Source organism: Barbus barbus, assembly GCF_936440315.1.
Source record: "Barbus barbus genome assembly, chromosome: 2".
Lineage (NCBI taxonomy): Eukaryota > Metazoa > Chordata > Actinopteri > Cypriniformes > Cyprinidae > Barbus > Barbus barbus.
The window spans coordinates 39,025,372-39,043,325 of NC_136730.1; the positions used below are offsets into that span (position 1 = coordinate 39,025,372).

The 17,954-nt window shown below is 35.6% G+C and overlaps 1 protein-coding gene across 3 annotated transcripts in view; it reads left to right on the forward strand.

Annotated features, from left to right (window-relative positions):
• LOC306885283 (neogenin-like) overlaps positions 1-17,954 on the forward strand; it is a 154,483-nt gene that overhangs the window by 79,659 nt on the left and 56,870 nt on the right. For all 3 annotated transcript variants that reach the window (XM_079441708.1, XM_079441706.1, XM_079441707.1), the window contains exons 3-4: positions 10,527-10,802; positions 17,376-17,526. In XM_079441708.1, coding sequence (XP_079297834.1) covers positions 10,527-10,802; positions 17,376-17,526 — 427 coding nt within the window. The remainder of the gene's footprint in view (positions 1-10,526; positions 10,803-17,375; positions 17,527-17,954) is intronic.

Here is a 17,954-nt window from a genome sequence, read left to right on the forward strand (position 1 = left end):
AAAAATGTATTTACATATCACCTCAGTGATGAAACTCATGGATTCGGATGGGGATTTATTCACAGTGGAGGAGCGAGTTCTGTGATCCTGCGAACCCGAGAACGTGGCCAGCCATATGATTGTGTGCTCTAAATAAAATGAATTTAGAATTTTTAAAATGAATGTTTATGGCCCTCAAAATAATTTGTTGCATGAATATCTGAACATGCAATATATCAAAAGAAAGAACAGTGCCTGTGATTTTAAACAAAAACAAAAGCCTCATGCATTCATTTTTAGTAACACTTGAATATGGGTATGTTTCATGAAAAAAGCAGTTTTGGATAATAAGCAGAGAAAGAGTTTGGTCAAAGACGTCTCGTAAATGACAGAAAATTCTGTCAGTGGTGGGGAAAGAGTTCAATTGCAATGATGATTAATGTGAACAACAATTTCTTGAAATTTTGATAAAAAAAAAATATCAGTATTTTTTATTTGATTATATTTTTAATTATTTTATTTCACTTTTGCTCATTCCCCATTAAAGTTAAATCTAATAAATAACAACTAATTTGTAAAGTTAATCTTGTTAATGATATTAGTATGTCAGGAGGACACTCATAAAGCACAGTTTCCTCATAATAATGTGTACATCTATGTTTATGGCAGGTATGGCTATTTATTTCCCCTCTCTGGGGTGGGGTCTTTGCTTGGGTTTGAGCTACAGCCTTTGTTTACTGCCGCTCGAGCGCATGCTGCTGTGAGGTTGGTCTCTTTGTTTTCATCCCAGACCTTCCCAACCCCAGATTTATCTGCTCATATCCAGCTTTAACAGCATCGGTAAATCGTGCCCAGCTCTCTACAGGCCTAAAAACCCTGCTGCAAAATGGAGGGAGCTGTTTGTCCGTGAGCCTGTAAATTTCTGGAGCTTTTTAAAGAGCTGCCTGCTGCCTCTAGGACCCAATAAAGAAGAGTATCCAGACTCGAATGAACAGTGAATGCGCTTCTGCCCAGCGGGATAGAAGAGACCTTATACCCGCTCAAATTCTTTTCTCAGTTTGACAGAGGCAAATGGAAGTTGAGGCCGGCTTCATGGTACACTGGGGGCCTTAGGGGCCCATGATTTGAGGTTGCTACTTTTCTCTGCAGGGTTTTTGCCCTCACTATGACTCACAGTGTGTGGAATCTGCTTTAGGTGGAAATTCTCATCACCCAATTGATTGTCTGTTTTCTTGTGCCTAAGCACTAACCTGCAATGGTCATGTTAGTTGCAACTTGTTATGAAAGTTTATTTCTGCCACAGAATAAAAAAAAAATCAAAACTTCTTATCTCAGAGTTCAGATTTTTTTTCCCTGCAGTTGCAAATTTTTATCTCGCAATTCTTAGAATTCAGAATTCTAAGTTTGCATCTCATAATTAATAACTTGCAATTTCGGTTAAATGCAGAGCACGAATTCCGAGTATGGGTCACCATACTAGGCTGAATGTCACTTCACTTTAATGCAGCCAATCCCAATTGTTTCTTGTTTTGGGGAGTTTCTGCCTTTACTCTCCTCTTCAGCTGGTGAAATTCATGTTCAATCGGATTGAACTTGGGCAATCTAAGATTTCCATTTCTTTGCCCTTATAAATTCCTTGACTGAACTGGCAGGGTGTTTTGGGTCATTGTCCTGATGCAATATGAAGCTCTTCCCAATGAATCTGGTGGCATTTTCTTGAATATTGGTAGGCAAGATAGTTTTGTACCCTTACAAATTCATTCTGCTACTGTCATCATACATTAAGTCATCAGTAAAGTTGAGAGGGCCATGCCATGACAACACCTCCACCATGCTTTACAGATGAGGCTGTATGCTTGGGATCATTTGCAGTTCCCTTTTTCTCTCCACATTTTTGCTTTCCCATCACTTAGATAAAGGTTCATCTTTGTCTCATCGGTCCATAAACACAGTTCCAAAACTCTTCTGGCTCACCTTTGTGCTTTTTTGCAAACTCTAATCTTGCCTTTCTATTTTTGGTGCTGGTCAGAGGTTTGCATCTTGCTGTGTAGCATCTGTAATTCTGTGTCAAAGTCTCCTGAGGACAGTAGATTGTCAGAGCATCAGCCCAGCTTTCTGGAAGTTGTTGGTGATTTTACAGACACGTCTTTTGGGGTTCATTTTCACAGCTTTTATGATTTGTCTGTCATCAACTACTGTGGTTTTCTCAGCCGATCAGGTCATTGTTGGTTGCTGGTGGTTTCCAAACTCTTGATTTCTCCATGCCCTTTGTTTTTGCTATAGCTCTAATTGACTTCCTCTTTTCTTTTAGCATCCAGATTGGTTGCTTTTCTCTCAAAGTCAGCTCCCTCGTCTTCATCCTAGTTTGTGTGTGTCGTCATCGAATGCTAGATTCAGAATACAGAAGTAATGGATATAACTGATACGACACATTCCCTGCTTTTATTATCTGAAGAATTAATGCAACAGGACACAGCAGATCACTTAGAAAGACCTGTGAGGCAACTGTTACTTATACTTATGCTCACATCAGATAGAGGAGTGAAACTCTAAAAGTGCTGATCTTCTTAGCTGGTAAAACATCTATGTGTTGAAACGGCTAATAATAAAATGTGACATTCTGTAGTTCTGTCTCATATTCATCTTTTAATCATATTTGTAAATGTCTTGACTCCACAGCCAACAGAGCAATTTTGTCTTTACCGTTCCAATACTTTTGGAGGGCACTGTATAAATTCTAAAATAATTTGAATTATGAGATGAAAACTTACAGTTCTGAGAAAAATAAGAAGAAATGTTGGATAAAAAGTTGCAATGTCCTTTTTTTATATTTTTATTCTCTGGCTGAAAGCTTCCATAATTTGATGGCGTGGACTACAGTGGACAAACAGTGGCAGAGCTGTCAATCTGACCATTAAACAGACTGTCCTCTCCAATGAAATCACACAAGAGTCTGGCCAATAAACTATATTGGCTCTGTCGATCCAAATCTCCAGTTTGTAGCATGTTCTTGTGTACTGAGATTGATGCCTGGATCAGGCCACCAGAACGGGATGTGTGTGCGTGTGTGGTAGACAGTTTATGTCCTTGAGCTGTTTTTGTGAGGTCCAAGATTATGGCACTCATTGGTTCCCATGTAGAATTTACACCAGCGTAATGAATCAACCAACAAATGTTGCTCTTGGACTAACTGGTTGGAAAGGACGCAACAGAGGAAGAATATAACAGCAGGGAGGGTTCACACTGCCACCAGAACACATTGCCTGAACCGTTCTGTAAACTATGATTATTTACATTAATGGACCCTGCTGAAAAGGCCAGTTTAAACCAGCATGAATTCTCATACTTTTCCAGGTTGGTTTATGCTGGTTAGAGCTGGTTTGATGCTGGTCTGGTTGGTAAATACATGCATTTATTTGAAATTGTGAGATATTTAAAATTGGAAGTATACAATTTTAAAGATCAGTTTTCTATTTTAATATGTATATATTAAAATGCAGTTTATTCCTGTGATCGTGCAGCTAAAATTTCAGTAGCCATTATTAGTGTTACATGATCCTTCAGAATTTTGTTCATGATTATTTCATAAGTAGACATTTCAAAATAAGTGTTTATTTGAAATAGACATCCACACTGTAACTTTTGATCAATATTACTGACCTCAAACGTCTTAACAGTAGTGTAAAATAGTGAAATATATTTTTAATAAATATTAATAATATTTCCCACAAGGTTTTTCACTAAATGGACACAAGAAAATATTACATTTATTTACAGGAATTTTTATTTAATACTTTTTACATGCACTAACAGAAGTAACTGTAATATAACTGCAATATAACAGCAATATTTCTAATTCCATGCCTCATATCACTCTGTATTGCCTGCCTTCTCATAATATAATTTAAACTTGAATCAATATTACATTTCCAATAACACATTTATGTATTTATTAATTTGCTAAATAGTTACATTATAAGTCTGATATCATCAGCCACTTTTGCAATATGGTATTAATCACCCTCTAATGCAAGAAAAATACCAGCTTGTATTATCCCTTATCTATATATTGTAAATATATTATACTGTGTGTCCTCTAGCCATACGGAGGTATAACAAACAATGTCTAGATTTTTTTCTCTAAAGATTGAAAAGTACTAGTACTTAGTGGACATACCCAGAATGTTTCCCTTAAGAGCATAAAAGCTGTTCTGTTGCAAAAACCTGATTTTGTATATATTTTATAAGGGGATTAAAAGGCCACAGCATGCTCTGTGAAACCTTTCTGTCTGCTGTTATAAAGCAGAACCTGTGGAGATGAATGAATGCTGTTCTCTGTTCAGTCAGAGCCAGCGGCTGATAGCATCTCTCACTGCATGTTAAGAGAGAGTGAGAGCATGGCATGTGTGTAACGGACTAATGCCAGACAAAGGAAACCCCATCACTCGTCTCTCTCAAAGACATTTTCATGTATGAGTCTTTATGTTCACCTGCAAGGGATCCATAGATCTCTGTTTTGAGCTTTAATGGCAGTGCTAATGCTAAAGCAGCTCTTTCCTTCTTTTTCAAGCAACACACACACACAAAAAAAAACATTTATTGCTTAAATGCTGCTCTTTTATAGCTCACGAGACTTCTTAGTTATGTTTAAGTGTCAACTTCCTCTCAGATATATATATATATACATATATATATATATATATATATATATATATATATATACATATATATATATATACATATATATATATATATATATACATATATATATATATATATATATATATATATATATATATATATATATATATATATACACACAGTGTTTAAAGGGGTCATATGATCCGATTTCAAGTTTTTCTTTCTCTTTGGAGTGTTACAAGCTGTTTGTGCATAGATAAGATCCCTAAAGTTGCAAAGACTAAAGTCTCAAAACCAAGAGATATTCTTTATAGAAGTTAAGACTCGACCACGCCCTCCTAAAACGGCTCATTCAAACACACCCCCACATGTCTATGTCACGGTGTGGGAAGATTTGCAAAACACTGTCCAAATGTATACGCAATGAAAGAAGGCGGGACTTTTATTCTCGCTGTAGTATTGTTGCTGCCACCATGTGTTTCGTTGTGAAAGGGAAAGTCCTTTGTTTAGGCTTCCAAAAGATCAGAAAAAATCTGTGGTTAAGCAGTGTTGGGGAAGCTACTCTGAAACTGTAGTTTGACAAGCTACAAGCTACTCGTAAGTTAAAGTAGTTAAACTACAGTCAAGCTACCCTTTTGGAAAAGTAGTTAGCTACACTACAAGTTATTATCAAAAAGTAGCTAGCTACATTGAAACTACTTTTGATTTTTTTGAACAACGTATTATTATAAATAACTGAATAAGTGTCTGAGGAATGTTTTAAGTAAAATATTTAGTGTTTAAAACAATGCAATACAATTATGATTTCAAAGAGTATTGTTTTATTACACACAACACTCAAATATCTCAGACTGTTACAAAAAGTGTAACCTTTACTTGTCGTTTCTTTGAGAGACATGAACTTGGACAAATAAGGCCATGGGTAATTAATAGGGCCGGGACTCGATTAAAAAAATTAATCTAATTAATTAGAGGCTTTGTAATTAATTAATCGAAATTAATCGCATTTTAATCGCATATAAATATTTGACCTGAGGACAGTGAGAAGTAAGTTTTTTTATATGGATTTTTAAATGTCCCACCCACAGAGCCAACCAAAGCGGTCTCATCAGCTTCTTTGTCCATGTTCACTGTGGTTTGTTTTTGGCTGTTTCTCAATATGCGTTCTTCAGCGATCTTGCGTCCTTGTGTTCTCGTTCTACGTCATCATTAACCGTCGCAGTTCAGTTCCAATTCTCAAGAACGCAAGTACAGAGGATGCATGAAAGTGCCCGGATATGTTCTTGAAACTGAGGATGCATCGAGTGCAGACTTGAGAGAATCGAGCCGTTAGAAATCCCAGAAAACGCTGTGGGTGGCCGGTGTACGGAAACCTGTAAGCTTTAAAGTCGCTCTCACAAATACTTAACGGCTCTTCAAGTTGAAAGTAAACATTTATCGTTTTGTTTTGGTTAATTTTAATAAAGTTATAAGACCCGGAGAAAGTCTGCATTTTTATTGGCATATTAAAATGAATCTTAACAGTAAAACATATAACGCTGTAAAATAAAACAATACAATTATATGAAAGTAATATCTATAATAGTATGAAATGTTTTAATAAGTTATGACATTTTGTAATATTTATTGTTCATTGGTCGCTGCTTATGCTGAGACTATGCGGTCAGTTAAGCAGGAATGCAGTACATCTCAGTTCTCATAAGTGTGCGTTCTGTGTTCTCGCGTCCTTCCGAGTTCGTTCTTCCAAGGAAGCTTGGCAAGACCGGTCTCTCCACGAGAACGCAAGTCCGTTCTTTGCGCTAGTTGGTGCTCCAGTATAATCGGTCCGCCGAAACTCATCCAGTGAGAAACGTTCCGCGGTGCAAAAATAAGTGCGATTAAAATGCGTTAAAAAAATTTAACGCGTTATTTTTGTGTAATTAATTAATCTAAATTAACGCGTTATAGTCCCGGCCCTAGTAATTAACGTTAGTTGTTTCTCCATCCTCCAAATCTGCCGCCACGTCTTGCTCCATCATGGATAATATGGGTGTGTCAACCCACTTCTGTACGTCAGTGAACTGTTAGCCGCAAGATGCGTGATTAAACAACAGGTGGCGGTAATGGCAAAAAATTAGTTTGTAATCAAACAAGAAGAATATCCTTGCATCGCGCTGATTCGCGCAGGCTCGACAAAACGCAATGTAGCTTTTGCTCGCGCTACACCGCTACTTGCTGCAAAAAGTAGTTAGCTACTGGAAAAGCTACACTCTTTAAAAAGCAACTGAGCTACTGCCAAGCTACTGAAAAATGTAGTTAAGTTAGTAGCGTCGCTACTTGTAGTTAACTACTCCCCAACACTGTGGTTAAGTTGTATTTACAACACTGTTCCAGAACAGTTCAACCCAAATATTCGAGTGTGTGCAGCACATTTTACAGAGGACTATTTCCTTAACCTGGGAGCAGCCTGCCAGCTGTGCACAAAGACTGTTTCTATAAAGTGAGGCAATTCCAACTTTGCAAGGACAGTCTGGCGCTTCTGACTCACAGCCTGTAAGTATGTTTTCATATTTAAAGAATTTGCCAGTGACTATTCAAACGCGAGTTTTGAGTAGTGTAGAGTAGTGCTTGTTGTTTGTCATTTCTCCAATCACAAATGCAGACATGGTAATGTTTACGAGGCACGATGCAACGCGACACGTAAAAAGACAGTATAAGTCACTATAATCAGTAATTATGTCCCCACTGGATGCAACAAATACCTCGTTTGTAATGGGTTTTATTGTTTTTGTGTTGTTGCGCCGGGACACAGCATCACAATATGGTAAGGGGGTGTAAAATTTTCCGTCTCACGCTTGAGGTATTCGGCCAATCACAACGCACTGGATAGCTGGCCAATCAGAACAAGCCTCACTTCTCAGAACGATGAGCTTTGTAAAAATCTACGCGTTTCAGAAAGGCGGGGCATAGAGGAGCAACAGTAATGTACAGTATGTGGAAAATAATGTGTTTTTTGAACCTTAAACCACATAAACACATTCCATTACATCAAATACACAAAATAATAGCCTCGGCACATAGACTCCAGGGCTCGACATTAATGCTTCGTTAACGCCAGACATGTAACCTGATTAAAATATCAGTAACCAAAAATAACTAGGCAATAACCAAATTGCAAGTATTATTCAGTTTTTATTACGTTTAGAGTCAGTGGCGAATAGCGTATATAGCTACTGTATATAATGCATGTATGGTATAAAGTTGCGCTGCTGAGGTGAGGCTCACGCAGCCTCTCCAGGAGAAAATAAAAAGCGCAACACAAGGACAGCATGCTGAGGTAAAAATTCAAAATGAAAAGTTTTTATATTTAAAATACATTTAGTTAGGCAACATCAACAACGTTTTCACCATTACAACTGTTTTAGTCTTCTAAATAAAAGAATGCTTAAGTGTACTTAAAGAGAGTGCACTTTCTTGACTGTTCTTCTTAACTCACTTAAGTGCACTTTTAAAAAAGTGCACTTTGTAAAAATGTCAAATTAAATTTTGATAAGTTTAACTTTATGATCGTTATAATTGTGTAATTACAAATATATTTAAATGCATGACTTAAGGGTTTCAATAGAGATTAAATTATAGCCTATGTAAATACATACTAAAATCCTACTTCAGTGGTTCAGAAAACACTATAATTCAGCTAATTGCATTACATACATTTAAACGGTAATACATATCCATTTAATTGCAATTAGCATGCAGTATACCTTTCAAATATATTACATTTAGTTTGTACTTACGTTTAGTCTTTTATTATTTTCACATTATGTACACTGTTAAAAAGTAGGCTAAAGTGTACTTCATTTTTACAAGGTGGATATTAAAGAGATCTGTGATTCTGGGAAATCTGTGATTTTTACTTCCATTTGATGCAGGAAGCAGATACTGCAGAGAAACGTGAGCAGCTATCCTGTGGAACTGTGATTAAGTGGAGTCAATTGTATTAGGCAAAGTGCTCAACGCTTCGCTCATCATAATGTGAAGTGATGAACTTACTGCTCCGATGAGTTCAACTACTCTGCTTCAGTGCTAAAATCATGTGGAAGACTCGAGGAACTTAGCTGATTTAAATACAGAACCCGCTTCAGCCTTTTCCCAAAAGAAAAAAAAAAAAACCCTCCTGGAGTGTTTTTATCAGAAGTGTCTTATTCAGTCCGTGACTTTCCAGGATTTTTTCATCTACCTCTGCAAGCCAGTCACTTTCAGGCGTTATTTAAAATCTCATAGTGATGTTTCATTTTCTTTACCCAGCATGAGATGACGGCTGTGGAAAAAGGAGCAAATTGGCATTAGATGTCTGAAATATGAAATGCATACACTTACAGATCTCATATAACAGATTTGACCTTGTTATTAGTACATGAGGTAATGATGCTGAAACTTTAGCTTTGCATCACAGGAATAAATTACATTTTAACATATATTAAAATAGAAAACAGTTATTTTAAACTGAAATAATATTCCACAATATTAAGTATTTTTTCCAAATTGGTTAACATCAAACTTCTTTCAAATATATTAACAAATCCTACAGACCCCAGACCTTGTTTTGTTTTGTTTAGTTTCAAATCAATTCACCAGTTAATCAAACCAACATTGTAACAAAGTAGATTCAAACTGTTTTTTTTTTTTTTTATTAATAATAATTATTATGAGTTGAAAGGAAAAGACTTTCACTAATTAACCAGTACATTTTCATCTATGCCAATATAACAATCCAGCATGAAACAGCAATATTTATCCAAAGGACAAATATTTTTACATATAAAAAGGGATTTTAGTTAGTGCTGTCAAACAATTAATCGCGATTAATCGCATCCAAAATAAAAGTTTTTGTTTACATAATATATGTATGTGTGCTGTTTATATTTATTATGTATATATAAATACACACACATGCATGTATATATTTCAGAAAAATAGGTTATGCTTATATATTAAATATATTTATTTATAATATAAATTATACACGTAGACATGTAAATGTATGTAAATATTTTCAAAATATATACTGTATGTATTTATATATACATAATAAATATACACAGAACACACATATTATGCAAACAAAAACTTTTATTTTGTATGCGATTAATTGCGACATTGTTTGACAGCACTAATTTTAATACATTAAAATGCTATGCGGGGACTATATTGTGTAAAATAAATTAATTGATGAATCTGAGTTATGAATCAGATAGTGTGAACTGATTCATAAAAATAAAATAAAAATGATCTTGTTCAATTTTGTATGTCACCTGAAAAATAATAATTCATAAATATTTAAAATATATAAATAGTTAAAATACACCCAGGTTTAATGTAGAGTTAATGTCTCTGGACTTTATCACTTTGCCAAAGCCAAGGAGCAAAGAAATCTGTGACTTAGTAGCCTGTCAGCACTGCTTCCTGCTTACAGTCAAAGTTCCTGGCAGGTTCTCCGCTTGAAGGACACCAGGGGAACTCCAGTAAACACTTGTATGCCATGACTATTTTTCAGCACCATCAGTTTCATTTACAGAGGTTTGAGGGCAAAATGTGCCCTTGGGTTTTAGATGTTTTTCTTGTTTGTTTGTTTGTTTTACCTCTAAAGAGCCACTCATTGAACTCAGAATTGAAACTCTGAGCATGGAAGGAAATAATTAATCATTTAAAGTCAACATGTAATTAAAATAGGCCGTATTAACTTTTTAATACACCTGATCTTATTGTGCATGATTCCTCAGTGCGAATAATTACAGTTGTCTTCAATTAATCAAAATCCATTTGCACAATAAGTACTTAACACTTTCTATTTATGACATGTAGTTCTTAAGAAGATGAAACTTGCAAACCAAAATGTATTTATTCTGATTTCTCTCTGTTTTCAGGGATACCGCGGTACCTCAGTCAGCCGGAAGCCGCGCCGGTGCGAGTGGGTGACAGTCACGTGCTGAACTGTGAGGTGAATTCAGACCTGGTGTCTTTCATCCGCTGGGAACAAAACAAAGAGCCGGTTAAGCTGGACCAGAGAGTCTTCACACTGCCCAGCAGTGCTCTCGTCATCAGTAACGCCACAGAGGCAGATGCAGGCCTGTACCGCTGCGTGATCGACAACGCTGGGCCCACCAAGACCAGTGAAGAAGCCGAAATACAGATACTGCCTGGTAAATATTCCATACTTCCATACATATTCCAGTTCCATACTTACAATGGTATCATCAGACCATAAAGTTGCAAATTGAATTGTCCATGTCTTTTTTTGACATTTTTACTAATGTAAAAAGCTTTATCAGCGATCTAATATTTAGAATGATTTACAGACTGTCCTTTAAACAACATTTTGATCAATGAAAATTATAGAATAATAGTAAATTCATCAAAATGATCAAAAATATGTTCTTATAACTTTTTGCAAAACATCTATTTTTTTAAAATGGTTAAAAAAAAAAAAAGAATAGAGAAATCATTAGGGGAACGTTCCATTTTGTCATTTTGGCAACATTATGGTAACGTTACTTTTAAATGTTATTAAAAGTGGGGTAAGCGATTTCTGGTAGCCAGTGTTGACATTTGAAATCACATTTAAACAAACACGCCCTACCCCAAAGGGTCTCGCCCCTATTTTGATAGAGCCCTATTTTCAAAGCAAAACCAATGTTACTCACCTATCGAGAAGAAACAAAGAAACCTCTGCATCCGATCACAGGCCTTACCGCTCCTTGAGTTCTCTCCAGCGCTGGAAAGCTGATCTGATATTTACACGGGTCCTACTTCTTGCCTTATCGTAACACCATGTCTACACCAGAAACGAAAGGTGCGGTGCCAAAAATTACTATAGAACTCATTATAATAAGTGATGCTGTCTACATTGGATGACGTGCCCCTGCAGTAAGCTGCTGCCGCGTTCTATTTATGACATATTGACACAAATTTCAAATGATTCTCAACGGTCGCTTTGTTGCGTCCGGTGTAGACACGGTGTAAGCCTTCTTTTGTTCCACAGACGTTTTCCTCTATTGTTTTTTTTTTTATCCGCCATCTCTGTCTTTCTGTCGTCGCTCGGGTCGGCTAATGTCAGTCATGTGCACGGAGCGCTACTGATTGGCTACAAGTTTGTTTTGGTACTCAGCCCCGACTCTTTTTCTAAAGCGTTTTTGAAAAAATACATACCCCACCTTGACAGATCAGACAAGTTTGAATGAATGTTATATTAATGTTACAAGAAGATCATCTGTTCATAACTTTGGAATAAACTTGCCAAAATGCTCATCAAAGTTCTGAGAATGTTCCCTTTTAGCTGGGATGTTGAAAAAAGCTCAAACATATATATTTTTAGATATATGTCTTATATAAATACACTGTATTGCCAAAAGTATTGGTTCACCCCCTTCTAATGAACATGTTTGACTACTTTACTTTAGTAATTTCTATGAGTACAAATCATAATATGGAACGTTGATTAAACTGACTTGGAACTACCTGTGCATTAAACAGTTTTACTGCATACCTGCCAGCCAATCAGAATCCAGTATTCAGACAGACCATGGAATAAGCTGAACTTAAACCATGCTCATTACGTTGATTATGTTCCATGTTCCATGAAATCCTAATGTTTAAGCATATAATGATATTCTAGGGAATTGTGTGCTTCTAGTTTTATAGCAACAGTTTGGACAGGACCATTTTCTATTCTAACATGACAGTGCCTCTGTGTATAAGGCACGGTTCAAAAGTGTCAGTGTGGAAGAACTGTCATGTTAGAATAGAAAAGGGTCCTGTCCAAACTGTTGTTATAAAATTAGAAGCACACAATTCCATAGAATATCATTGTATACTTTAACATTAAGATTTGTACTCATAGAAATTTCTAAAGTAGTCAAACATGTTCATTAGAAGGGGGTGACCCAATACTTTTGGCAATATAGTGAATAAATATGCCTTCAAAACTAATTTCAAGCAATGAACCATAACTCTTTTATATCAAAAGTAGTGCTGTCAAACGATTCACCGTGATTAATCGCATCCAAAATAAAAGTTTCCATTTAAATAATATATGTGTATGTACTGTGTATATTTATTATGTATATATAAATACACACACATACAGTATATAATTTGAAAATATTTACATGTATATACATTTTAAATATTTATATTCTTATATTTTATATTATATATAAATATATTTAATATATAAACATATTTTTCTTAAATATATACATGCATGTGTTTGTAATTATAATAAATATACACAGTAAACACATATATTATGTAAACAAAAACTTTTATTTTGGATGCGATTAATCACAATTAATCATTTGGCAGCACTAAACAAAAGTTGTTTTTTAAAAAGTTATTATTTAATGACAAACATAAATTCAGTCAGGTATGTCCAAAAAAAAAAAAAAAAATTGCCCCTAAAAAGGTTTTATAAAGAAAAAGCCAATTCCCCTGCATTCCTGACAATAAAAATGCAAGACATTGATTCTGATGTAATTTTTCATGCACTACTGAAACACACAGTTGAGGGGAGAGAGAGTTTTAAAGGAGGCCTCCTCCAGAAGGATGGCCACATGTGGTGTTATCAAAGAGAACAATGTAATTTATGCTAAAGTTTAAGAAGACTGAGCTCCTTTGTGGCAGATATTCAGCATGCAGATTTATTTTTCCAGGCAGTCATGAGCACAGAGTGAGATATTAAAGAACATAAATCAGGCCTGAAGCACCGTCGCCTGCTGAGGTTATCTCATTAAACGTGGAGCAGGAAGCAACATGATGCAGCAGTATGTAAAGAGAGAATAAAGACATTTTGAATTTCTTTTTCCCTCACTGAGAAAGATAAATAAATAAATAATGAGTATTAAAGAGAAAGCTTTTTAAAAGCTGCAACCTAAAAGGTATATACTGCAAATGTTACAATATAATGTAAGTAAGCCATTTGTAGAAATTTTTCCAATCATTACTATTTGTTTTACCAGTGGCAGGTGAAAACCTGTGTAAGGAAACCTGTTTCAGTAAAAACCTGTTTTTCATTGAATTTGTTGCGACTAACATTATGCACGTAGAGAAATCATTAGGGGAACGTTCTATTTGATCATATTTTCAAATATTATGGTAACGTTACTTTTAAATGTTATTAAAAAACACAATTTGTTGCGACTAGTGGCACAAAAATGATGCACTTCACTCTTAATCTGTAAGGCTAGATGGTCAATAAGTTCACACGTTCCTGATGGAAAATTTCCATTTTCTTGTTGTACAGCTTCATTATCTTAATCAGTATTTTTCTTGTTTTCCAGTGTAATTCCAAATATTTTAACTTGAGTAAAATATACTCAAGTAAAATTCTGTAAACTGTATAATAACATTAGTCTTAAGTGAATATAACCCGATTTTTTCTTGTCCCACTTTTTAAGCATTTTAAGCCCACTTAAAAAAATTAAAATAAAAATCATACATAGAGATTGTGCATACAAAGATGAAAGTTCTGTTATCTTTATATTTATTTATATGTATTATTTTTAATAGGGATGCATCGATACCGATACTGGTATCTGGCCTGATACTGAGCTCATGTACTTATACTCGTACTCGTTAAAATGCCCCGATACCAAACGCCGATACCACACAGCATGTGATAAGTACCATGTTCAGACAAAGAAACACCGACAACTCGAATCGCGCTCGAGAAACAGTAGGCTATCTCTTCTGTGGCTCAGTGCACTTTCAACTCGTCTTTTAGTCTCGAGCAAGAGACTATACGACATTCGCGTTATATGATTTGACTGATTTTTTACGTTGGGAGGGTGACAGCGCACCGCATTAAAAGAAATTATCATTCATGTTTTCAATAACCGCTGGCCAAACTCAAAAACGCAACTAAAATTAAAACATATTTGAGAACAAGGGGGCCCAAGGGGGCCCTACGCAGCTTGCGTATTCTGCGTATAGGGAGGATCAGCTCTGGTTAGGAGATTTATAACGAGTGGTTCCCTGCATTATTATTACAGCAAAGCGCGTGATTACAGCATTGAGCTGCTGCAATGGAGCTTTTAAATTAAAGATGATGTACCATTGAGCAAAAAAAAAAAAAAATGAAAAGTGAAAGTAACAAAAACTTGTAAAATACATTTTAATGGGCATAATTAAGTGTGAAAATAATCGAAGGATTTACAGTCAAACCAAAAAGTTATTCAGAGACCAGATATAATTTTTTATATTTTTTTTTACTAGTGGGTGCAGGACACTATAGTTAATTTATGTAAGTGAGGATAGCAAAATAAAGTAAACTGTGACATATTATACCCAAAAATTCTTCATACAGTGGCCTACCAGTAAAATTTATACAAATGTGGGACCAAAAATTATTCAGACCGAGTCTGGGAAAAGTTCAGGTTTGCATGAACCTGGTTGACAACATGCCCAGGAGACTATAGGCTGTCATTAAGGCTAAGGGTGGCCTGACAAGGTATTGATAGTTTTGTAAATATTCTGACATTATGATATCTGACATTGTCAAAGCTGAATTTGTTCTGACACAGTTTAACTCTGTGTTCTTGTCATATTTTATTACCATTTTCTAAACTATAGCGAATAAACTGTGATAATGTGAGAAATGTTGATGGTGTCTGAATAAATTTTGGTTTGACTGTATTTATTTGATAAATGAAGTTAATAAAATAACATTATGCATACTCTTTTTGTTTCTGTACCCAATATTTTTAAAAAAATTACAAATAAAATGAAAATATCGGTATCGGTACTCGGTATCGGCAAGTACCAAAAATTAAAGTATCGGTATCGGGCGAGTACTGGAAAAAGTGGTATCGGTGCATCCCTAATTTAAAAAAATATATACTTTTGTCTTGTTTTCAAGTAAAAATATTGAAACATCCTTAAAAAAAGAAAAAAACAACTAGATTAATTTACTTGGGAACTTTGTTTTAGGAGAATATATCCTGATTTGCCTAGATTTTTCTTACCCCACTTTTTAAGCAAATCAAAAGCAAATCAAATCATATTTAAAGAGAGAGTCTTTAAATAAAGTTTATATCATCACCCTCATGTGGTTTCCAAATCTGTACGACTTTCTTTTCTCTGTGAACTAAACAACATTGGACCCCATTGACTTCTATTATATTGATAGTCAGACATTTCTCGAAATATTTTACTTTGTGTTTTGCAGAGGTAAGAAATTCATACAGGTTTAAAGTGGCATGAGGATGAGTAAATAATGACAGAATTTTCATTTGAGTAGACAAAAATGTTTGTCAATAGGCATGTTTCCATTACCTTTCAAATTGCGCAAATTGAAAGTGCGAATTGAAAATATGCGTCAATTTAGCAAAAACGCCCATATATAGCAAAAAAGTTTTTACGCTCGCGTGAGGTGGTTTTTCAGGCAATGCAAAAAAGGAATAATTCGCAAAACTGCAATGGAAACGTTTTTTCCGCAATTACAGGTCACATGGTGTACATAAAATGTCATATGATCAGTCATCAATGTACTATAACCTCCAAGAAACATTTAATACGTGGCCGCTCTCAAGGGGCTTTGCCTGCCGTTCATGCTTAGACAATTTACACTGCACACATCTGCGGCGCAGTGTGGCTCTGATACGGCCACCGGAGTTGATCTCAGCCACTCTAGTCAATGCTTGTGTTTATATGAGGCGCGTCGTGCACGTTTCTGAAGCAGCTCTTCGCACTGCTTTTGTAAAGATACATGCACACGCCTCCTTCGATTAAATATAGACAAAATCTGTCAAAATCCCATCAAATTCCATTGCCATGACTTATCGCGAGAGGAAAATTAGTTTTTTTTGTCGCATTACATCTGTTAATGGAAACGCGGTCATTTCGCTATACTTTTTTATCGATGTAAAACGATACGCGCCTAATGAGGGGAAAAAACTATATTAATAACAAAATATATTCCCTAAATAATAATAATATTCCCTAATCCCTAATATTGTATGCAATTTTGCTTTTCATACTATACCTTCACTAAAAAAATTACCGTGATTTTAACGGTAAAAATTTTTGAAAATACTACAGTAAAAACCTGTTAAATGGTTAATGGTAAGTTCCTGTAAAATTTACAGGGAAAAACCGTAAGCTGACGTTCCCAGAATTCCCTGCGTTGCATTTCAAATTTTGTTTCAATTGGATGTTTTTTCTTTGAAATAACTATGTTTCTTCTTAGTTTTTTTTTATCAGTTGTGTTTATTAGGGTTGTATGTTATCTAATGTTGTTAAACTAATGTTTATTGCATATTTCAGTTTATTGAGTCTCACCATGATGGTGTTTAGTGCTTGTGTGAATGACATGGTGCACCTTCTATATATGTTATCATCTAAAAGCTGCTTGTGATGGGCTTTGGTTCATCATGTGATTTGGTGGTTATCAGTGTATTTCAAAGGTACAAAACAGATTTCAGTACTTCAGTTGGTTGGTATATTAACATTATATCAGTTAATGAAATTACGGTATTTAATTGTAAATTTAAGTTAAAGCCGTAAAACCTAAAATGTTGTTACCGTATTTTTACGGTAGAATTCCGGCAACCACAGCTGCCGTTTTTTACCGTGTTGTTTTAAGGATGTTTAGATATTTTTACTGAAAAACAAATCTTTTTGAAAGATTTTTATAAAATATTATTTCAAAAGTTTAAAATAAGTAACAATTAGGACAGGGACAGACATTGAATGTGAATGCACTTCTCTGTTTTGTGCAGAATCAGGGGAGGAAAGGACCCTGGAGTTTCTCCTGGAGCCTCAGCATGTGTCTAAAGTCGTTGGGGAGAGTGTGCTGCTCCCCTGTGTGGTGACGGGATATCCCACAGCCGACGTCACATGGATGCACAAAGACCAACTCATTGAGTACAGGTAAGAAATGCATCATCAAGCAGCATTTCTATCCTCACAGATCTCCAGGGTGGATAGATACTCCGCTATTAATAGACCCAGAGCTCTGAACCCTGAATCAGACAGTGATTTCCACTAACAGCTCATTGATTCCTCTGTGTGTTGCCAATGTGACGAACATGAGCTTAGAGTCCCGCTGTGGCAGCAGTGCCCACTTTTAGGTATCACTCTCTGTGTATGTCTGCTGTTCTGCTGGCATACAGCCCCGTCCCAGCTGCCCGAGTAACTAATTAGAGTGACGGCGCCTGCCTGAGAGGTGTCAATGCCAGTCAGGACTGCAAGTGTCTGCACCACACACACACACACAATCTCTATCACACCTCTCTCATGAGAAACACTGTCAGGCTGTTCACAGATTAGACCTGGGAAGCCACTTTTTCATGCTTCAT